The sequence below is a fragment of the Protopterus annectens genome, chromosome 4.part1 (genome assembly GCF_019279795.1).
Source record: "Protopterus annectens isolate FY-2018-M chromosome 4.part1, PAN1.0, whole genome shotgun sequence".
Lineage (NCBI taxonomy): Eukaryota > Metazoa > Chordata > Ceratodontiformes > Protopteridae > Protopterus > Protopterus annectens.
In genome coordinates this window covers 529,516,429-529,540,619 of record NC_056734.1, presented here as the reverse complement: position 1 = coordinate 529,540,619, position 24,191 = coordinate 529,516,429, and the positions used below count along the sequence as shown (strand labels likewise).

General features: G+C 43.7%; 1 protein-coding gene across 5 annotated transcripts in view; it reads left to right on the top strand.

Annotated features, from left to right (window-relative positions):
- Nucleotides 1-24,191, top strand: part of PAK2 (p21 (RAC1) activated kinase 2) — a 1,120,998-nt gene that overhangs the window by 897,546 nt on the left and 199,261 nt on the right. For all 5 annotated transcript variants that reach the window (XM_044070347.1, XM_044070345.1, XM_044070348.1 and 2 more), the window contains one exon: nucleotides 1,745-1,862. In XM_044070347.1, the coding sequence (XP_043926282.1) occupies nucleotides 1,745-1,862 (118 nt within the window). The remainder of the gene's footprint in view (nucleotides 1-1,744; nucleotides 1,863-24,191) is intronic.

Sequence of the window (24,191 nt, the reverse complement as noted above, 5' to 3'; positions counted from 1 at the left end):
CCCACTGTTAGTTGCACATGGATAGTCTCTGATGCTTCATGCTGTGCCACCAACCTGGAGATGTGGGTATCTTTGACGAATATTGATACTCCCCCTCTTTTTGTGGTTCGGTCCAAGTTTTGGGGCCGAAAAGCATGGTATGAGGTATAACCTGGTAGTGCTGGGGTGCTCTCGGGAGCCTTGAACCAGGTTTCTGTTACTGCACAGATATCGATGTTCTCCATGCTAAGGAGAGTTTGGAGTGCGTGCATCTTGAGATTTAGACTTCTGGAGTTGAGTAGCATTACTCTTAGTTTCTTATCCCTTGTGATACCTATGGAGGTGGGTTTGTCTTTTGAGCCATGCCTAAAAAAGGCACTATGGGGGAAGCAAAAGTCTGTGCCAATATCCGAAAGCCCAGGGGTGACAGGTGCAAGCTGTCCCTAGCGAAGCATCGTGGCTTGTCGAGCATGTCATCCCAGGCTGACAGGCATTGGAATGATGTCTTCCGCAAGGATTCTGACTGTTAGGGAACTTGTACTGGTGGTGTTACAATATATTTTTCACAAATAATGTATAGAAAAAGTAGTCAGGTCACTGGGAGTGAAAAGTTTTTTTTTTTTTTTTTTTTGGCAAATAACCACATGGAAAAAAATGTCCCTTTTTAACTGGAAATGGAAATATATAAAGCATCCAAGCCTAGTTTTGGGCACACGTTCAGACAGGGTAGTGTGGATTTATCAAGATCAGGGAAGAGAATTTGTCCCTTTTTCTCATCAGTTGTTTATCGGCTAGAGGTAGCCAAGGAACAGGGTTGGATTTGACTATAGTGGTAGTTCTGTGTCATTACTAACATCCAAAAGTAGAGGGAATAAATTTTTACTCCTTTATAAATTCCGACGAAAGGTTGAAAAATTCAAGAGGAAAAACATTTGCCACTGGAAGACACAGTGGCAAAAGGTGTGGGATATGTTCTGCAAAGCATTATGAACACCCCGATGCTGATTATTTCAGGATATTCCTCTGTCTGTCTGTCTGTCTCTCTCTCTCACTCATAGATACTTACATGCATATGACCTTTCAAAGCATGCTGCAAAAGATGGAGTACCTGCCACCCTTGATCTTTGAGAGAGTCCTGTGTAATTGAATGTCTTGTTACCCACCCTTTGTCCTGGTTGTTGGGTATTCCATATGTTCCTTGAAATGGCAGCAGGAATTGCTGTAGGTTGGCACGTTTTGTAACTCAGTATTGTAGTTTGTATTCTTTCAGATAAATCTTGATTTAAAGACCTGGGGAACTGATGGGGATACATTCTTCACATGGATCCCATGTATGGATGGCCCAAAGGGACCTTTCTTTGGAAACGTAGGGACCCCAAATTTTGCATTTTATATACCATGATCAACCTGATAGTAGAATGAAGAATCCCCTGAGTGTGACTACTGTAATGGTGGTCCTCTGGGATTGTATGATTAATACCTGCATGGCAGTTTAAGTGTTTGTTCTCTAATGTCTGTTAGTTAAGAAATGTTCCACTTAGCATTATTTCATGTCTGGTAGTCTTTGTGGTTTCTGTCTTGTTTCAACCATGTTTTTATGGAGGTCAGCTTTTTATACCAGGAAATTACTTCACAGAGCTCCTTGTCCTTTGTAGTCAAAACACTTGTTTCACTGTAGTATCAGAAAGTACATGCCTGAGTTAGGAGCCCTTCTTAATTGATTTATTTTCTGTGTACTTATAAATTTTCATTTGTGATCCCTCAGTTTCCTTGTGGGTGATGAGCTGTTTGTAGTGATGGAGTACTTGGCAGGTGGTTCTCTAACGGACGTGGTAACTGAAACCTGCATGGATGAAGCACAGATTGCTGCTGTTTGTCGAGAGGTATGTGCCATATGTTTAGTTCACTAGAAAATTGACATGTAAATGGTAAGGTAGCTGCAGAGCCCTTCATTCGTAATATGAGTGTTTAGCAATGCCTTTTTTGTTGGAAGTATTTGGTATCTCTGAAGTGTTTAAATGATAACATGCTTGTGGTAGTTTAATAATCTGTGTTAACATCATGATAATCTGTGTTATTCTAATCGAACAACGTTAAGTGGGAGGTATAAGAATCTAAAAAATGTTTCTGTTTATTGCGTTCTGATATGTGCTGATGTAATGCTGTCAGTAAAATGTATTCTTTACTATGCTTAGTGGTAGCTTTTACCTGCATGTCCTGCCCAGTGATAGACATCCTGCTTTACATTTTAAGACATTACTCTTGCCACAGAGCCAATGTTGTCAAAATTATTGCAGTTGCTAAGCCCAGAGGAGTACTCCCTAGTTCCTTCTCACCCATACAGTAGTGGTGTTACCTCAGCTTCATGAGCCTTAATTTTGCTGTTGCATGCTGATTCCTAGCATTGAGACCTTTCTCTCTTCTGGTCCTTATTGATTACCCTCTTCAAGCTCCACCAGACTGTGGTGGTTTCATCACTCTGCAGTATTAATATATTCCATAACTTAAGTAACACACTCTGAGCCTTTTAACCCCATCTCTGTATGGGTGTGCAATTTGACATGCCAGGATTTCTAGATGAATTGAAAGTGATCTTTTTAAAGAATGACCAAGTCTACCTGTTCAGTGTCTGTCTGGTGGTCAGTAGCCAGTATTTTATACTAGTAGGGTAGTTACGGCAGTGCAAGAGGGGCAGCTGCCTCAGGAGCAAAGTACTGGGCGGGAGCGATAAGCCAATCCCGATTTGTAATGCAATATCAGCTTTAAAAGTCTGTATTGCATTCGTGGGTTAAACCTGAGTGCTTTATTGCTCTGTATGTAGTCTAAACTGTAGCAGTTTGCTACAGTTAAAGAAAAAATAAACACTTTATTTAAATAAAACCCGAGTGATGTAGAGCTAAAAAGAGGCATGGTGTAAACTGTAGCAACTGTTTACTACATTTGTACAAAGCAGTTTGTAAGATATTTTTCTTTTCCTAAAATGTAGGGGGGGGGCAAGGTGCATAAATGTGACCTGAATGGCTAGGCGGGGGGGGAGGGGGCATGTTGTGCATCTGGCCACTTGATTGGTGTGCCAGTAGACAGAATGGCCATTTTATTTTCTCTTTTATGGACAATGAGAGAGCTGGAGTGGGGTGGATATACAAAGGCTTAATACACTAAAGTGCCTTTTTTTCTTTTCTTTGTTCTTCATTTGAAGAGCTAAGGGTGGTGGGGAAGCTGATTCATGGTACTAGCCTAGGTTGCTGGTTGAACCAGCAATGCTGCTATTTTATGCTGCTATTTTATACTGCGTTTTAAGTTAGTCTAGTGACAGATTGTGGGACTTTGGTTAGTTTTTGATTGGAAAACTTGACTGTGGAGTCCCATTTTAATTTAAAAAAAAAAGTGGGAAAGAGGACCAAAATTTCATGATCACTGTATTTCGTTTGACATTTGTCTTGGGTACGCAACAACTTGAGCAGGACTGTTGCATGTTAATTGACAGAATGGCAGTTAAGGTCAGGAGAAATTAATGTTAAAAAGGCTGTTATGCTGTGAGAGAGACAAGATGAAGTCAGTCTCCCTACTTGAGTTCCAAATGTCCCAGGTATGAAGATAAGATTTACAGAAGAAAAGAGGATTCTGTTAGGGCCAAATCCTAGGAAATGTATCCAGTTCCTTCCAGGGGTCTTGGACATGAGGAAAATGAGCAGGCCATTATTATAGTGGACTGTTCCCGTCAGATCTAGACATGGGAATGCAAATCCTTATCTGTCACCAGCATACTGTGGTCGGGGTTAATAACCTTTTCAGACAAACCAAGACACAACTTTATTAAATGGGAAAGAGTTCTCTGTTTTGATGTTGATGTTCATTAGGCTCATCTTCTCTACGTGTGTCTGCTAATTCTCTTTCCTTCCACACTAGCCAAACTTTCATAATGGACCTTGATTATAATAAAATAATGGCAGCACTTATTCAAGCACAGATTGATTGGTCTTGTCCTTTCCCTTCTGTGGCCTCAGTACAGACAGTCTTCTTATAATAGTAGGGGGATCACTGGTCTTTGTTTGCCAGACAGTCTTCCTACTCATTGTCCCAGGTTTTGGTAACCATTGTGTTAAAATTAGGGCTGGTATAAATTGGAGCCTGTCAGTGGCTTTTGACCTTGTAAAATTTTAGTGAGCCCTTCACCAGTTTAACTGTCAGTGACAATTTCAGTGGCTCCATCTCTCCCTTCAGCTCTGGGTTTGAAATTCAAGGCATGTGGGCTGGTATCGATGATGCCTTTGTCACCATTCTACACTGAGGCATCAGCCTGTGATCTCATGGTGTCAGGGAAGCTGGAGTCTGCATGTCTGCTCTGGAGAACTGTCAGTATCCTTTAACTTTCCTGACTGCACCACTTTCAGTGCCTAGAATGCCTTCAGAGTTGATGTTCACAGGGTGGACAAAAATTTCCGAAACTGGCACTTTTTTGCCAGTTTTTTTGGTGGTCACTCATGTAAGTTTGTCTGAAAGCTGTAGGCCTCATGGCAATAACAGTTTTCCTAGTGCCACATACACATTGTCACATGAGCATGGTACAGTGAACCCTAAGCACTCAGTGGATTCTGCCCTTTTGGCTCCTGTCAAACTGATTCAGAGTTTCAAAAAATTTGAGGGTTGCACCTTTGCTGATGGATGTTCTTCATCTCACATTGCTGCAGTCCTAACACTTGGGTAGTCCGCTGTCCCTCGGTCGGCCCGAATATCAGAGTATAAGGCTGACGTCGGTCAAGGCGCATTTGACTGACATCAGAACGTCAGGGTACAAATGCGCATGACCGACGTCATATCCTCTGTCTTTTTTGCCGCATGGTCCGATGCAGAAGCAGTGTTGCAAGTGCCGTTCGGCGTTCTGAAATTTTTCGAATTCGGAGTTTCAGACCAAAGTCAGAGTTGGTTAAGTACCCCGTTGGGGAATATTTTGGTTTTTTCTTGCCTCAGTGGTTTACCGGATGTCAGAAAAAGTGAATAACTGTATTTCTTGTGGGAAACGGATACCGCATAGGGATTACCATAATTTGTGTATATCTTGTTTGGGACCTGAGCACGACGTTGTTGGGTGCCGCTTTTGTGCTAGGTTCAATAAACGCACTATAAAGCGGAGGTTGGATTGTGCCAGGTTGGTCTTTGGGAAGCGGTGCAATTACAAAATGCCGTCGGATGCTCCGGCGCCGCTTCTCAAAGAAGCGCAAGGACAAGGCAGTTAAACCTAGGTTAGAGGAGTCGTCCGAACCGGACGCCGGTTCTTTAGAGGCGTCAGTGGAACCGGTGGTTCCGACGGAGGCCTCTGGAGTCCCAGGGAGAAACTTTGATTTTACAGGATGTGGCCTCCCAGGAGGCAGGTCAGGCTGTAGGGGCTTCTCAGATAACTGTACTCCCTCCCTTCCTAAGGGGTCTAGGCCCTCTCTTTCTGCTTCCAAGGCTTCTCCTAGAGGCAGGTCTAGTTTAGCTTCTGTGGGTGTCACTCCTAGTTCTTCAGGTTCTGTGCCCAAGAAGCACATGCTTAAAATGGCAGAAGATTTAATTTCTTTAATTAGAGGCTCTATGCCCCCTCCTGATAAGAGGCCTAGGATTGAACCAGTGTTGGGGATTGGGAGCAGGCTTCGGATGTGTCTGAGTCTTCGGCTGAAGACTTGCAGGAGTATGCTCATTATTCTGATTCTGATGTGGATGATTCTACTCCTTCTGCTTCTCCTCCTGAGGATTTTTCTTTTTCAGAGACCCTTCACTCCATGAGAGAGCATTTTAAATGGGAAGGTCAGGACTTCTCTGATTCCAGGAAAGGCTTAGGGAATTTTTGTTTTTACCCCAGCATAGGCCTTTGGCTATACCTCCTGTTCTGAATGTGGTGGAAGATGTGTTTGCAGAGGCTTCTCTTAATCCTGATTCTTTGCCTCCTGCTCCTGTTAAACCTGATAGGTATTATAGGGTGCCTGAAGCTCATAAGTATCTTTTTAAGAGTCCTAGGGCAGACCCAGAAACTGTTAGCCAGGGGCCTAAGGGTGTTAAGGCTTCTGTTGTCAAGAATCCGGTTCCTGCAGATAAGGAGGCCAGGGCCTTGGATAGATGGGGAAAGAAAGTTTATACTTCTTCCACTCTAGCCATGAGAGCTTTGAATTGCCAGTTTCACATGTTGAAATATCAAAATTATCTCCTTTCACAGTTGAAATCTAAGGTTGATGCTCTGGCGGAAGGTATTGATTGTAAAGAGTTACAAGATTTAGTGCATGTTTCTGAACAGGTGGGTAAGCACTCTTTGCAATGTGGTTTTGATGCTGTACAGGCCTCGTCTAGGGTGGCTGCCACTGGGTCAGTTCTTCGCAGGCATGCCTGGCTGCGGGATCAAAATTTATCTGACCATGTTAAAACTAGGATTTTGGATGCCCCTTTGCAATCTGATGTCTTGTTTGGTTCCCCTGTTGAGGCAGTTTTAAAGAAAATGGAAGACAAGGCTAAGTCTATGCAGACTGTTAAAGAATTTTTGCAGGTTCAGCCTCCAAAGTTTAGTAGAAATTGGCCTACTAAGGGGTGGACGTATCCTTCTTATGATTCCCAGTCTAGGGGTAGATCTAGACGTGGCAGGGGCAGAGGTCAGGGCTCTTTCAGGCCTAGAACAGGGAGTTCTCCTGCACAGTCTTCAGGTGAGGGCAGGGGTCAGTCCTTTCGTAAACAAACCCAATGACCTACCTTTTCAGCTGCCAGAACCTTCTCGCCTGGCAGCACCTTTGGGAGGAAGGTTGGCACTTTTCAAAGAAAATTGGAGTTTGATTACCCAAGACAGATGGGTATTGGATATCATACATCACGGTTACAGGTTTTATTTCCATACCTTGCCTCCTTTCAAAGGCATGCCAGACATTCCTCCTCAACAAAGAATAGAGGCTCACAAGCAAATTTCTCTGTTACTCCAAATAGGGGCCATACAGCCGGTTCCTATGCCAGAAAGGGGCCTAGGATTTTATTCTCGCCTGTTCCTTGTACCAAAAAGGGGAACACGTGGAGACCAATTTTGGATTTATCTATCCTCAACACTTATCTGGACATTCCCAAGTTCAAAATGTTGACGTTACAACAGCTTTTACCTCTGCTGGGCAAGGATCACTGGATGGTAACTTTGGATCTCAAGGAGGCTTACCTTCATGTTCCTATCAGGCTAAGTTGCAGGAAGTATCTGCGTTTTCGGACTGGGACTTCTCACTATCAGTTCTCTGCATTGCCCTTTGGCTTATCTACTGCGCCCAGAGTATTTACGAAAGTTCTGGCTCCAGTGATAGCTTTCTTCAGGCTGAAAGGAATACAAATCTATCCTTATTTGGACGATTGCCTGATTCTGGCTCAAGAAAGGACGAGCTTCTTCGTCATTTGGAATATGTGATAGCAGTGCTAAGATGCCTGGGGTATTCTGTGAGCGAAATAAAGTCCAGTCTAGTACCCTCTCAAGACATGTGCTTTCTGGGTGTGAGACTGAATACAGCATCCCAGATGGCCTTTCTAACCCCGGACAAACAAAAGAATCTTTCCCTTTACTTCCATCATCTATCTCTTCAGTCCGGGCTGACTGCAAGGACAGTCCTTCAAGCCTTAGGGTTCATGGCATCTTGTATTCTGGTGCTTCCCAATGCCAAACTGCATATGAGGAAGTTGCAATGGTATCTCAAAAATGTATGGACACAGCACTGCCAGGATCTGGATACTGTCATTCCAATAATACCTTGCATTCAAAAGGAATTTTTGTGGTGGGCTCAGGAATGTCACCTAAACAAGGGACTCTCTGTGACCCGGCCAGAGGCGAGTCAAATTTTAACGACAGATGCCTCGGACAAAGCTTGGGGAGCTCATCTAAACGGAAAGTGGATACAAGACAAGTGGCCTGTCAGACTACAGCATCTACATATCAACTTGAAGGAGATGTTAGCAGTCCAGTTTGCATTAATAGCTTTCAAGGATTTACTTCTTCCAGGGCAGGTGTTGATTCTAACAGACAACACAACTGTCATGTGGTACATCAACAAGCAAGGGGAACACATTCTTATCCTCTATGCAGGCAAGCAATGATTTTGTGGGAGACTGCTCTCAGTTTACAACTAAGTCTTCAGGCAAGGTTTCTGCCAGGAGCACAGAACTCCTTAGCAGATATGTTAAGCAGACAAATCATGGATCCCCACGAGTGGAAACTGGATCTTCATGTATTTCAGAAATTGACAGTGTCCTGGGGAACTCCAGACATAGATCTGTTCGCTTCTCCACTAAACCACCAGCTGCCAAAGTTTTGCACAAAGAGGTTTCATCCCACAGCTTGGAAAGTGGATGCTCTTTCTTTCAGTTGGAAAAATCTTCATGTGTATGCCTTTCCACCTCTGCCTCTCCTCCCAAAGGTACTTCTGAAGGTCAGACAGGACAAGCCAAGGATGATTTTGATAGCTCCGGATTGGCCTCGACAGCACTGGTACCCATTACTGAGAAGTCTGGTACGGAAGCCTCCATGGCCTTTGCCTTTGATTCCACATCTGTTGTCCCAGGAGGACAGTCATTTGCTCAATGTCAAACTTTGCTCTCTTCACCTAACAGCCTGGCATATTCTGTTTTACACCATAGAGGGTCTCAACTTCCACAACAAGTTTTGAATGTGATTTTGGAAGCTAGGAGGCCTAGTACAAGGAAAGTGTACGCAGATAAATGGAAGAGATTTTTGTTTTGGAGTGCAGCTAAGGATTTGGATGTTTCTGAGCCTGATTTAAGTGTGGCTCTTCAATATCTTACTGAGTTATTAGACAAAGGTTTGTCCTTCTCTTCTATTAAGATTCATGCTGCAGCAATTTCAGCTCACTACGACTGTGACCCACCATTGTTTTCTCATCCTTTGTTCAAGCAATTTCTTAGAGTGGCAAAGAATATAAGACCCCCACGAAGGGCTCCTACTCCTGCTTGGGATCTCAATTTTGTGTTGGAGAAACTCGCTCTACAACCTTTTGAGCCTGCAGCTACTGCTGAGTTGAAATATTTGTCATGGAAGACTGCTTTTTTGTTGGCCATTACCTCTGCAAGAAGGGTTTCTGAATTGCAGGCCCTTATGGCAGTTGAGCCTTTCTTAATTTTCCATAAGGATAGGGTATCTTTACGTACTAATCCTTCCTTTATGCCTAAAGTGGTTTCTAGTGTGGCTTTAAACCAAACTATTCATTTGCCTACTTTTTATGCAAATCCCCAAAATAAAGGGGAAAAGATTTTGCACACTTTAGATGTACACAGGCAGTTGCGATATTATTTGGACAGAACTAAAGGGTTCAGACAATCTCAGCAGTTATTAGTTTCTTTTGCTTTGTGCTCTCAGGGCAAGCCCGTATCAAAACAAACTATTTCTAAGTGGATTGGATTTTGCATTGCTTTCTGTTATTCCCATCATGGCAAAGAGATTCCAGCTGGGATTAGGCCTCATTCCACTAGGGCTACTGCCACTTCAACTGCTTTTTTGAGGGGGGTGGCAACTAAGAATATTTTGGAGGCAGCCACTTGGAGTTCAGTGCATACCTTCTCTAGGCATTACCACCTTCCATTGTACTCTAAATCTAGGGCTGGTTTTGCCACTGCTGTGTTGCAGGGCATTTTGGCAGCTCCTGCTTCATTATAGTTTAGCCATCCTCCCTTACCTCTGCTTTGGGATTCTACCCAAGTGTTAGGACTGCAGCAATGTGAGATGAAGAACATAGTACAGTTTTGTACCTACCATAAATGTAGATGTTCGAAGATCCACATTGCTGCAGTCCAATTACTCCCTCCTTCCCCTCTGTAGTTTGAGGTGGTTGTGTGGGTTGGGTTATCCATCTGAGGTATATTGTGCATATTGTATATCTTGTATATATTGTACATATTTTTGGTGTTAGGCTGGTTGGTTGTTTAGCTGTTGTCTATGGGTTTTGGCCTTTCTTTTTAGGGTCTTCTGACATCTGGGGCAAGAAAAGACTGAGGATATGACGTCGGTCATGCGCATTTGTACCCTGACGTTCTGATGTCAGTCAAATGCGCCTTGACTGACGTCAGCCTTATACTCTGATATTTGGGCCGACCGAGGGACAGCGGACTACCCAAGTGTTAGGACTGCAGCAATGTGGATCTTCGAACATCTACATTTATGGTAGGTACAAAACTGTACTTTTCAATTACAGGTTTGTTGCTGGGTTACCCTTCTACTTCCTGCCCTGGGGGATGTAATGGATAACACTGTCATGGCAAAATTATTCAAAGCACATGGTTGTCAGAGTTGAGTAAACATATAAATGTTTTGGCGGTCATAGCAGGCCTTTTGACCTTGCAAGGAATCTCAACTGCAGGGTGTATTTACCATACACATGAAGAGTTATACAGCTGTGTAGTATGTAAACAAACAGGGCAGAATCCATTCTTATCTCTTATGCTGAACTGCCATGATGGTTTGGAGAGTGTGAGGTGTTATCTACTCAGTTTCTCATTGCAGTTTACATTCCTGGATGCACCAAATCATTAGTGTAAAGGCCATTGTTTTCTGATGCTTCATAAGTTGTTTCTCAATCTGACCTAGTGTGGAGTCTTTTCTGTCATGGGGAAAGCCTTGCTGTGATTTTTTACAACACTGACCAACATCAGTAGCAGCAACTTTTCTGGTACCCCATCAGGGAAGTAGCCTCAAAAGATTCTTAACATCTTTCATGCCTTTCCTCCTTTCTCATGATACAAAGATTAATTTAGAAAGCAAGTCTATACATGTTCAGAGCCATTCTGATAACTTTATTTTTGGCCCTAACAAACATGGTTTCTTCTGTCATGGTCTCCTCCTCTATATCTGAAAGTGTTCAGGAGCTTCATCTGCCTGGCAGGCTTCACTCAGACATTCACTGCACTCAACAGTATGATTTCCTTTGAAGGCCTGGAATATGTTTGTTTTCCAAAATCAATTCAGATCATTGTTTCTGTCAGGGACTTTTTCCTCATATGTTTTTGTAGTAGTGACATTGATTTGAATTGTCAGCTTCTTGAACTGGGCTAGAGAACTGTTTTGCACCCTGTTTCTTCTGTGTTAGATTTATCTCCTGTCTTTGCTTTGGGCTTTGGTTACAGTTTTTTAGTCTGTCTGCTTTGTTTAACTTTCCTATACAAGGGGAATTCATTGGCTTCACTCAGAATGTGAAAGACTTTTCTGAGAGCAATGTTTCTGATCATACCCTCATTTAAGCATCCTGTTTCATCCTGGGATTTGAACGGCATGTTGGAAAAACTAACCATCTCTTTTCAAGTGAGTTTATAAAGTGTATCTTATGTTTTTGTCATAGTAAACTATTTTTTTAGTAAAGGTAGCCTCAGTAAGGATTTCTTTTAATCAAAGCCTTGGGTGTAGACTCCCATTACTCCCATACATAAGAATGTTCATGTGAACTAGTCCTACATTTATACCAAAAGTAGCCATTGAAGCTATCTGAAGGAGTACAACTTTACCTGATTTTTTCCAAGACTACTGTAACATTTGTTCATGCATTGTTTTCATTTGGTCAGACAAAATCAAGCTATTTTTTTCATTGTGGTATGAGAAGGCTAGGGTTTAAGGTATCTAAAATAGCCTTATCTTGCTGTTAAAATACTGTTCCATTATGAAAATACAGCAAGCGTTTCAGTCAGGCCTACAACTCTTTCAGCTAGAGCAGTGGCATTTTACCAAATCATGTTTACAAATGCTTTATTGGATGAGATTTCTGTGGCTGCAACATGGGCTTCTTTGCTTACTTTCACATGATATCATCATTTGGATATGACCTCCAGGAGTAGCTCTTGTGACAGCATGCATGTTGTATTAGGAAGACTGTTGGTGCCATGATTCCCTTTGGGACTACCATTATCTATGAGATCTTTCCCTGATTTTGCCCAGAGCAACATGCCAGGGGCTCACCTCTTATGAATGAAGCAAATGGTCAAAGATCACATCAGATACAAACGTTGTATATGTAACATAACAGAAGATCTTTGTGATCTGCATCTATCCTGTTCCGCATGCCCACCCACTTCTCCGCAGCATTTGTGAGATGAGGCCTGAGTGAAGATTACATCTACGTTGTGTATTCTTTGGTATATGATGTTAGAACGGTTTTATTCTTGCTTAAGAGCAGCCTTCCGGAATATGGAGTCAGTGGGGGAATACAGAAAATTGTATGATTGGGGAGGAATTGGAGGTTTAGTTAGTCTCTTTGCCAAGCTGACTTATGCCTGCAGCAGAGCTCTGATAGTAGAAGAGGATGGCAAGACATCTTCCAGATCTCTTATGATACCCCCATAAGAGGTCATATCTCAGACATAGTATTAACCAACATGGGTAACCACTGCAGCATCCCTGCAGTATCATCCTTCCTTGTAAGATCCAACCATAAATCTGTTATGTTCGAAGTCACCATCTCCCCCGACCTCCCTCTAGCTAGGGTCAAACAAAAAACTTCTCCAATGCTGACTCCAGCCTCTTGAGTGATGATATAGACAGCTTCACATTCCACATCCCCTCTGTAGGAACTGGCGCCAGTATCCAAAACTATACCAAATTACTATACAAACATTTATATAGATGCATGGAATCCGGAATACCTGACAGTACTAAGTCATCCTCCACAAGGAAGAGTAAACCTGCCTGTTGGACATTTGCAATAAATAAACTCTATAATAAAAGAAAAAAATTGTTGTCCAGGACCAAGAAAGAGCAGGTGCCCAATTGGAAGCAATCTGTCCTTATCCTAAACAAGCAAATAAAAGCATTAGTGAACTCCTCCAAAGCGAGCTTTGAGTCCAGACTGGCCACATCTACTAGAGACCATCAATAAGGCCTTCTTCACATATGTCCATAATCTCAAAGGTAGCACCCTGATCTGTTCAGAACCGGTTGTCAATGACACCACATATACAAATGCCATCGATATAGCAAACTTGCTGGCTGACAGATTCAATGAAAATTTACTCCTCTGCCCCCCCCCCCCCCCCATCAGTAAATCAGGACATTCCCAGTACCTGCCCCCTTCCCCTTATATTTAGGGATCAGGTCATCACTGCTCTCTCAAAGGCAAAAGATACAGTCTACATGGGACCTGATAACATCCCAGGCTGCATCCTCCATGAACTCTGGCAGGAATTTGCAGCACAATTAGGCGCCCTATTCATCCAAAGCTTTTAGTAGTGGCTTTGCCCCAGCTGAGTGGAGGACAGCCACTGTGATCCCTTTACACAAAGGTGGAACATCCACTGATCTGGGAAATTAAAGACCAATCAGCCTAACTAGCCTGATCTGCAAGGCCATGGAACGGATTATCATAGACCTCATTTCAAGGACATTGGTAACCTCCAAACACACTATCCCACACAGTTTGGCTTCATCATGGGGAGGCCATGTCTGTTAAATTTGGTCGACTTTTTTGAGACTGTCACCAAAGCCATGGACGAGGGAAAGACTGTGCACACCACCTAACGTGGCCGGGCCAAAGCCTTCGACACTATTCCCCACTCGGACATAATACATAAACTCTCTCAACTAGGCATCAATCCATATGTTACCAGATGGGTAGCTAACTAGCTCACTGATAGAACCCACCTAGTCAAAATAGGGGAAGCCACGTCAAGCAGTAGACCCGTATCGAGGGGCGTACCCCAGAGTTCACTCTTGGGGCCTCTGTTATTTGGGATATACTTTCCTGAGGTGCAGGCCAAAACCAGTGGGCTGTGGCTGACCAAGTTTGCAAATGACTGCAAGCTGTGCGCTGTCATAAATTCTCCTAGTGATGTGGACAACCTCCAAGAGGGTCTCGCCCAAACAAATGACTGGTGCCAGAAACATGACCTCAAGCTGAATACAAAAAATAGCATCATCATCCCCTTTAAGGAGAGTGATGTCCCCACAAATTGTCACATTAATAACAATGTCCTAAGCATGCAGTCATTCATGAGGGATTTGGCACCCAGATTGATAGCAACCTGACTGTTCACCATGTTGCTTCCGTTGTATGGAAAGCTTTCTACATGGCCCACCTCATAAGTAAAGATATCTCATCCAGGAACAAGGAGGTCATAACATCCCTGTAGTCTTCCCTTATAAGGCCCATTGTTGAGTACAACACCCCATTTGGCATGTACCTCGCCAAGTGCATGCAGCAGCTGGAGAGACCACAGAGGTTCCTCACCAGAAGAATCCAGGGCCTCAAAAATCTACCATAGACAGGCTAAAAGCCCTATCACTCTACTCAGTTTCATACAGACTCCTCAGAGGTGACCTCTGTCTGACATACAAGGTGTTCTCTGATCCTGACCTGATGGGACTGCTGCATATCCGCAAGTCAAGCTTCACTCGAGTAACCTGCACACACGGTCTCAACCTCGTCTGTGATATCAATAGGATTTCTTGGCGAGACAGATGTGTCCCAGAGACTCCCCCATCTGTGGAATAGACTCCCTCTCCATGTCAAGCAAAGTACCTCTTTACCCCTTTTTAAGTGCAACCTGGATAACTGGATGGAAATGGAAAATACATCCCTGGGATTCCACCCGTGTCCCTGCTGGACATGGGCATTGGGTGCTGATTTGTCTATACATGGGCTAAACTCTTGGCTAGGTTTATAAGGGCCTCCGGGCCAATAGCCTAGTAACTTCCTATGATCCTAAATGCAGATTATGTCCTTGCGGACTACATTTACCATCAGGCTGGAACTTTAGTAATCTTAAATCATGCCTTCTGGTGTAGAACTGTTTTCAGAGCTTGATATAGCCGAGATTCTGTTTGCATAGAACCAAAGATGTTCTTTGTGTTTCACTGTTGCAGTCATCACACTTGGGTTGTCTGCCTGCAAGTAGGCCTCAGTCGGCCTGAATACCAGAGACGTAGTATTTCTGCGTCGGTTGCTGTCACTCCAGGTCTGTCGTCAGGGGTATAAAAACAGGTAGCTGACGCCATTACATCAGTCTTTCTTGCCGAGGATCCCGAAGCAGAAGCAGCCAGCACAAGTGCCGGTCAGCCACTACCCGAGTTTCATTTCCGAATTGAATTATCCTGAGGTCTTCTAAAGCTAAGTACCCCGTTGGGATCTTTTTTTTCTTGTTCCAACCAATGTCAGAAAAAGTTAACAGTTGTCTTGCCTGTGGAAAGCAAATACCGCACCAAGATTTCCATTCTTACTGCATCACCTGTTTAGGCCCAGACCACGACATACCTCGCTGTCGGTTTTGTGCCTTGTTCAGTGCGCGAACTATTTGTCGTTGGGTCCTTATTGTCCACTAAATACTTTAGTTCTCTATCTCCGTGTTCCAAAATGGCTTCAGTAAGCCATCCGAGTACCAATCTTCTGAAAAAGCATAAGGATAAAGACAGAGACAGACCGCACAGGTCCAAAACTGCCGCTGACACTTTTGTTAAGCTAGTCGCCAATTCGCCGGTACTCAGTGAGGCACCCCTGATGCCTGCTTCAGTGGATTTGCAGGCCTCTACCAAGACCTGTTCGGAGTCTCGTATGCCGCGAGACTCTTAGACTACAAAACCTGCAGCTGTGGGTCCAGAGCCGCTGAGCAGGCACCGGCTTCTGAGGAAGTTCTTCTCACTATCGATATTCGACACAAATCGACTTCTTTCGCGTCTTCAGTTCTGTGTAAAACTACCGAGTTGCTAAGGTCAAGAGTACGCACTATGCCTAAAAACTGACCCAAACTCGTGCACCTGCTTCCTTGCCACAACATCAAATGCTTAAAATGGCAGAAGACCTTATTATGCTGGTTAGGGGAAGTCCACCTTCCCCTGCTAAGAGAAAGGACCTGTCCCCAGCAGCTTTAACAGACCAAGAGTCCGACTCTGAGGTATCTGATTATGAAGACATGCCTTTATCTGCTTATGAGGATTCAGATGCAGAGGAATCAATTCCCTCTGCTTCTCTTCCAGAGGATTTTTCTTTTGGTGAAACCTTACATACTTTAAGAGAACATTTCCACTGGGAATGCCAAGACTATCCTCAGTCCAAAAAGAGACTCAGAATTTCTAGCTTTAACACAGCATAGGCCTTTAGCAATACCCCCAGTCCTGGATGTTGTGGATGATGTTTTTATGGAATCCAGTTTAACTCCTGATACTTTACCCCCTGCTCCTAGGAAACCAGACAGGTACTGCAGAGTTCCTGACTCTCCCAAATTATTTTTCAAAAGTCCTACTGCTGACCCAGAGGTCATCTCCTAGGGGCCTAAAGGTATCAAAGCAACTACAGCTAAGAATCCAACCCCTTCGGACAGGGATTCCAGAGCTTTAGCCAGATGGGGTAAGAAAGTATACACCTCCTGAAGCTGTCGCCATTAGGGCTTTGAATTGTCAGTTTCACATGCTTTAGTACCAACAACATATTATGGAACTTATTAAGCAAAAAAAAAAAAAAAAAATAGCTACCTTTGCAGACTGTGCAGAAAATAAAGAATTACAAGAGCTTATGCATTCTGCAAGCCAACTCAGCAAGCATACTTTGCTTTGTGGATTTGACGCCCTAGAAACATCTTGCAAGGCAGCAGTCACTGGTTCTGTACTGAGAAGGCATGCTTGGCTTAAGGAGCAGACCTTGCTAGACCATGTCAAATCAAAATTACTAGACGCTCCTTTGAACAAGGACAATCTGTTTGGCACCAAAGCAGAAGAGGTTCTTAAAAAGATGGAAGAAAAAGCTAAATCTATGCAGACAGTCAAAGATTTCTTGCAAGTACAGCCTCCTACATTCAGTAGGCATTGCCACTCGAAACATTGGTCCTTTCCAGCCCCCTCAAGGCCATTTCAAGCTATGCCCAGGGGAAACAGACCCCCTAGACTACATTCTCAGGGTATGCAGAGATCTAAGTAATGGAGTGCCTCCACTTCAAAAACAAGGAGTGCTAAGCCACCCCCTTACGGAAAGAATTCACAATGACTTCTCAACTCCACTCCCCACCTCTGCCCAACTGCTTGTGTCCCCAAGAGGAAACTTGCCCATCATGCAAAAAACTGGGCTTCCATCACCAAAGACCGATGGGTCCTCAACATTGTATCCCAGGGGTACAAATTCTACTTTCACTCACTGCCATCCCCAAAAGGGTTCCCAGACCTTCCGCAAAACCAGTGGGCAGAGGCACAAAACCAAGTTCAATCCCTGCTCTAAGGGCAATTCAACCTGTTCCTGTGGAACAGATAGGTCAAGGGTTCTATTCCAGACTTTTCCTCGTACCCAGAATAGAGGGCACTTGGTGCCCAGTTCTAGATATTTCCATTCTAATCACCTTCCTGGTGGTACCAAAATTCAAAATGCTCACCCTGCAGCAGCAGCTTCTTATGCTGGCCAAAGATGCTTGGTTAGCCACCCTAGACTTAAAAGAAGCCTATCTGCACATCCATATCAGGGACTCTTGCAGGAAATATCTACGTTTCAGGGCAGGATCTATGCATTATCAGTTCTCTGCACTTCCCTTTGGCTTATCCACTGCTCCCAGAGATGTCAAAATGTCTGACTCCAGCCATTGCTTACTGCAGACAGAGAAAAATTTAAATTTACTCATACTTGGACGACTGCCTGAGTCAGGCAGACAGGAAATGCTGTTGCAGCACCTGACATTTGTAAAAAAAAACTTCTAACCTTCCTGGGGTACACCATAAACGAAAATAAATCGAAACTAGTCCCCAGTCAAAAGATTGTATTCCTGGGAGCAAGCTTGGAAACAGCATCCTAGGATGGCATTACTTACTCCAGAAAAACAAGCTTATCTGACGGACTACTTCACTTAAATGGCCACCAGAACCCAGCTATCCGCAAGGAAAATCCTGCAGGCTCTAGAGTTCTTGGCCTCATGCATCCTACTAATTCCATATGCCAGAATGCATATGAGGAAACTTCAGTGGTACTTAAAAAGTCTTTGGTGCAAACATTCTTAGGACCTGGAAACTGTCATTCCTATTATACCTCGTCTAAGGACAGAGTTTTTTTGGTGGGCAGAGGCATGCAACCACAACAAGGGACTGCCCTTTACTCAAACCCATGCTGCCCAGACCCTAACCACAGATGCATCAGACTATGCTTGGGGGGCACACCTGGGCAACAAGTGCATTCAGGGACACTGAACCCAAGTCATATTCGTCTGCACGTCAACCAAAAAGAGATGCTATCTGTTCAGCATGCTCTAACAGCTTTCAGATCCCTACTGTCACCAAGACCCCTGCTTATAAAAACTGACAACACCACAGTTATGTGGTACATGAACAAGCAGGGGGGAACCCACTCTGCAGGCTAGCCATGGCCCTGTGGAACATGGCCTTGTACATGCAGGTTCACCTGCAAGCACAATTCCTACCAGGCAAACAAAACTCTCTGGCAGCTGATTTAAGCAGAAATCTCCTAGACCCACATGAGTGGCAATTAGAGCCCAGCACCTTCAGCCTTCTGATTCAGAAATGGGGGACCCCAGAGGAGGATCTCTTTGCCTCCCCCTGCAATCACCAACTCAGCAAATTCTGCACCAGGACACCTCACAACAGGACCTGGAAAGTGGATGCCCTATCCTTCCAGTGGGTAAACCTCTTAATCTATGCATTTCCCCCTCTGCCCCTTCTCTCAAGAATATTGCTCAAGATGAGACAGGACAGACCAAGGACAATTCTTATTGCCTCGGACTGGCCACACCAGCACTGGTTCCCACTCCTGCACAGCCTGTCCCCAGTGCCACCCTGGCACCTTCCCCAGAGCCCTACCCTGCCCACTCAATGGGGGGGGGGGGCAGATCTTGCATCCGCAACTGCAAACCCTAAATCCCGCAGCCTGGCTTATTCCTTGAATTCTCCCCCAGTGACCAGCCTAAGCAAGCAGGTGCTGGACATCATTCTTGAAGCAAGAAGACCCAGTACAAGGAAATCCTATGCTAAGTGGAAAAGGTATTTCTCCTGGATTCAATCTAAAGGCGAGGACACTGCACTGCCCTCCCTACCTCTAATCCTAGATTACTTGGCAGATCTACTCCACAGAGGCCTATCCTTCTCCATTAAGATCCATGCCTCTGCTATCTCAGCTCATTACAATTCTGAGCTACTCCTATTCTCTCACCTTCTCAAGCAGTTCCTGAGAGGGGCAAACAACTTAAGGCCACCAAGGAGAACACCCACCCCTGCTTGGGACCTTAACTTTGTACTGGAAAACTCACACTACCCCCTTTTGAGCCTGCAGCATCAGCAGACTTAAAATTCCTCTCTTGGAAAACAGCATTTCTCTTGGCCATCACTTCAGTAAGAAGAGTGTCTGAGCTGCAAGCACTTATGGCCATGGGAACCCTTCATTATTTTTCATGCTGACAGGGTCTCCCCAGGACTAATCCTTCCTTTATGGCCAAAGTGGTGTCCAGCGTGGCTCTCGGCCAATCTATCCATTTGCCAACCTTGTTTCTTAATCCTCAAAATAAAGGGGAAAGGGTTCTGCACTCCTTGGACGTAAACAGACAGCTCAGATTCTACCTGGATAGGACTAAGCCCTTCAGGAAATCTGACCAGTTATTAGTCGGTTTTGCACCAGGGGCAGAGAGCAAGGCTATTTCAAAACCGTTTCCAAATGGATAGCGCACTGTATCCATTTCTGCTACAAACACCATGGGAAACCAACTCCTCAAGGGGTCAGAACACATTCCACTAGGGCAACCTCTACGGCATTCCTCAGGGAGTCCCTACCAGGGATATTCTGGAGGCTGCTACCAGGAGTTCTGTACACACATTCACCAAACATTACCACCTGCCTATATTTTCCAGATCCAGGGCAGGTTTTGCAACTGCAGTCCTGCAGAGGGCATACTAGCCAGCCCAAACGCTTCTTGACTGGCTCCACCCTTTCTACAGCTTTGGGAATCAACCCAAGTGTGATGACTGCAACAGTGCAACATGAACATAGTACAGTTGTGTGCAATTACCATAAATGTAATGTTCGAGTGTATTTACTGTTGCAGTCCTGTTTTCTCTCCCTCCAGCCCCCTGCACTTTCTCTCTCTTCTCTCTGTGTATACTACTCACACCTTGCAGGGGTATTGGTATTTACTTTTTACTGGTGGTGTTTTTTCCACCATAGCTTAGCTCCCTATTGGGGGGCTCCTGACAATCTGGGCAAGAAAAACTGATGTAATGGCGTCTGCTGCCTGTTTTTATGCCCCTTGACCTGACGTCAGACCTGGAGCGACAGCAACCGACGCAGAAATACTATGTCTCTAGTATTTGGGCCAACTTGAGGGCTGCCTGTAGGCAGATAACCCAAGTGTGATGACTGCAACAGTGAATACACTCTAATATCTACATTTATGGTAAGTGTACACAACTGTACTATATTTGAAAATCTGATCAGTTATTTTATCTCATTTGAGGAAGAGAAAACCTAGACCTGCCAACAGGCACTTTTTTTTTTTTCCTAAATGACTATCACATTGCACCTCTTCGTTACTAGCATTTTGGAAAATCAGTCACAGGCCATATAAAGGCACATTCCATTACAGCCATAGCTGTTACCACAGCTTTCCGTTGGGGGTCAGCACCCAGGCCATCCTTGAAACATCTATCTACTCATCTTAGTATGCGAGATATTACAGTCTGGGGGGGGGTTGCTGTTTCACTGTCCACTGTCTGGGGGGGGGGGGGGTTGCTGTTTCACTGTCCACTGTAGGATTTGCTTCTGCCATAGTGCAGGGGATATATCCATCTAACCAGTACTCCCTGCTAATGTTCACTGTTTTGGGAATTTTCCCAGGAAGTGAGGATTGCAACAATGAATACTACAGTGAACATAATACAGTTGTATTAGGGACTTAAATGTTTATTTTCGAGTAGTTTGTGTTGCAGTCCAGGATGTCTCCCTCTCCTTCTCTAGACGACTTCTTCCTCTTGTGATCTTTGCTCATTTGGTCATCCTTTCAGTTTGAGTGGCTACTTTATCCAAGTCATACTTCCTCCTTACTACCCTACCAGGCTGCCATCCCTATTTTACTGGCTTCCTGGAGAAATGGGATTGGGGTCATTTGGTTTGAACTTGAGCCAGTTGTGGAGGTTCCTTCTGGTCCACGTGGCTTGTAGCTGAGGCAAGAAAAATCTGAAGATCGTGACTGCGATTGCATGCTTCATACCAGGACATGCTCAGATATAATGAGATAGCTTTGGCTGCAGCATGTCATTAATTGGGAAACTTTTTTTTCTGCAGGGGGGGTAACTGACCATTTTGCATCCCCAAGCAGTACTAGATATTGCAGTAATTTTTTCCTTTATCTTCCCAGTCAGCTATCAGTTGGAAGTCCTTGGTGTAACTCTCTAACCTCAAGATTTTTAAAATTTCAGTCATTTCATGCAAGGATGGGGGAAGCCCTACCTCCTGAATGAATTTCAAGACTAGAGTATTCCGGCATTATGGAGAACACTATATATTTTGCAAGTGTAAGTCTGGAATAGTGAGAGATGGTTACACAAGCGTAGTTGTGTATTGCTTGGTAATCCTATTGTTCAGTTTGGTCTATTTTTTTTTTTTTTTTTTTAGAGAAGTTAGAAAAAAAGATATGTGGCATGTGGGCAGTTAGATGGATTTTTTTTTTTATTTTTTGTATGGACCAGCTGTACTTGAATAGAAAGCCAGCTAGACTGGTGGGGACAGATGAACAGCTCGATAGGTGGAGAGAGAGAGAGACACCAGCGAAATTATTCTTTTAGTAGTGTTTCTACAGGGGTCGCTGCCATTCTCAACAACTACATTTTAAGATAGAGAAGAGGGGTGAAGTTTATGGGGGTGCCAACCTTCCTTCTCCAGACATCTTCAGAAACTGTCAGAATGTTATTGAGGCAGATGTCGAACTATCCTTCAGACACAACTGTGTAAAACACTGGTGAGGTCCAGTGTTCTCTATTCTCTCCAGCAATCCTGATTGCGGATTCTTAGCTAGGACTTGCATGCTTGTCAGAGTACTTTGTACAAGGTGTAGTCCTGTGTGATTTCATCTGAAACGTTTTAGTGAGAGCTGTTTGCAGATTTATTGGCCTGTATTGGCCTAGTCTGCTGTGCAGGCTTTCATCAAGCACTTCAGATTGGATTGCATTTCCAGGTTGAGGTGTCTTTACATCTGTTTGGATTCAGAGCTTTGTATCTGACTAAACTGTAAAGACAGGAATGTTGAAAAGTTATAATGCATGTGTGGGGGGTATACTAATAGATGATTGATATCTTTTTTTTCTATTTTTGTTTCCTCCTTCCAGCCATTTTATCTTTCTCCTTTATCTTATTCATTAACTGCCTTGAAGCATGTAGTGGTATAATTTTTCAAATGTGGTAATGAATGCCTAACTACAGGAAATGCATGGCGTGTAGTATGCTTCCTTTTTAGAAGGCATACAGAGAATTGGAAGCATGTTTGCATAGTTTGGTCATACTGATAACTTCCAAATGTTACATGGTGTCAGAAATTTAAGATTTTGTTTAGAAATATAGTTTGGCAGAATCCACCAGAAAGCATTTTAGCAGAAAACTGGAAGCTTTGACTCCAAAAATTTGATTTGTTCTTCACTGCAGTATTCTTGGGGACATCCCTTCTCACTTTTCCTGAGGGAGGTTTTGTCCATGCTTTGTCACATCTGCTCATTCTGGTTCCCCGTGGGAGGGGAGACTGAAAAGAATGAGATGTTGTGTCACTCCTAGTCTTCTGGAGGCTTGTCTCCAAAAATACTGTCTTTGTTGGACTGACTGTTAATCTCCCAGTACTGGTGAGGTCTGCAGTTCCCTTTGCAAGTGAGAGGGAACTGGAGTGTTGGTGCATCTGGTTTAAGTCTTTTTTTCCCTCCTGGCTCAGGCTATGGCCTAGTCAGTTTCTTTTGAGAAGTAGGTGACTGCATTGTTTGCTTGGCCATGGTGGCCCTTTTTACAGTTCTTCCTGCCTGCAGCCAATGGGGTTTTTTGGTTAGAAGTTACTGTGTACTCTGCTTTTTTATGGTACTGGTTTAGTTATGTGACTCTCTTCACCTGGATGGTTTTATTGGTTGGGATTCAGCCCATTCACAAAACCTGTCAACAAGGTGGTCTTTGTTAGCTGTACAGATGTGAGTTGTTTATGAAGTGGACATTCTATGAGGGGTCAGGAATATATTCCCTCCAGCCTGCTGTGAATGGGCAGTCCAATCAGCTAGTCTTGTATTTTGGATTCCTTTTATGTTTAAGTATATTCTTGTAAAGCATTTGCTTGCAGTGGTAGGAATTGTTCATTTGCAGGAGGGTGCTCAGTGGTGGCAAGGTGCCAGGTTGACAGGTGCAGTGAATGAGTCAAGTTTCCTTACTTGACTGTGTCCTGGTGTACATTTGAACATCCATGAGCATAAGAAATTGTTGAATAAAGGTAACTTACTGTTGATTGCTGACAAAGATTAACAGAACAGTAGGTCTTGTAAAGGAAGGAAGCACTTTTTAAGTCAGCTGATACATTAATGGATATCAGATATAACTTTACTGTAAGAGCCTGGACCGAGAAAGACATTTGTTTTCTTAGAGGATGATGACCAATATGGACTCGACATGGTTAAAAGAGAATGAGTGTAGTATTTAAATGTAGTATTCCAGGGGGTTGTCAATGCCTTTGACTCAGTAATTCATAAGTGACTTCTACACAAACTGCAATTGTTAAGGCTTAGAACTACAATAAAAGCGTTGTGTTGCATGGTTAGTGGGTGTAGTGGGTAGGACACACAGTTGTCCTGAAAGGAAATATTGTCAGGAATAGGGAAAAGGAGCATTGGAGTAAAGCAAAGTTTGGTTCTGGATCCATTATGTTTTAATTGAACTCATTTCGTATATTATATATTTTGTAGGAATTTGGGAATGCAGTTAGATGGCACATAGATGGGTGCAGCAGTGGGAGAATTTAAGGAAAGACTGCAAAATCTTGACTAAGGCTAGGTGGCATTTGAGGTTCAGTTCAGACAAAAAGTACTGCACATGAGCTGCAGTAACAGTTAAGTGTCAGCAGAAACTGGTTGTGGTAGAACATGAAAAGTTAACTGATGGAGGGTTTATTACATCTGCATGGAACCACAAGAAGCTTAGTAAGGATTGTAACAGCAGCAAACAGAGTACTGGAATATATTTTCAGTGGAGTTGACTCCAGAAGTAAGGATATTACTCTGTCATGCCTTGCTCAGCTGGCAAAATTGA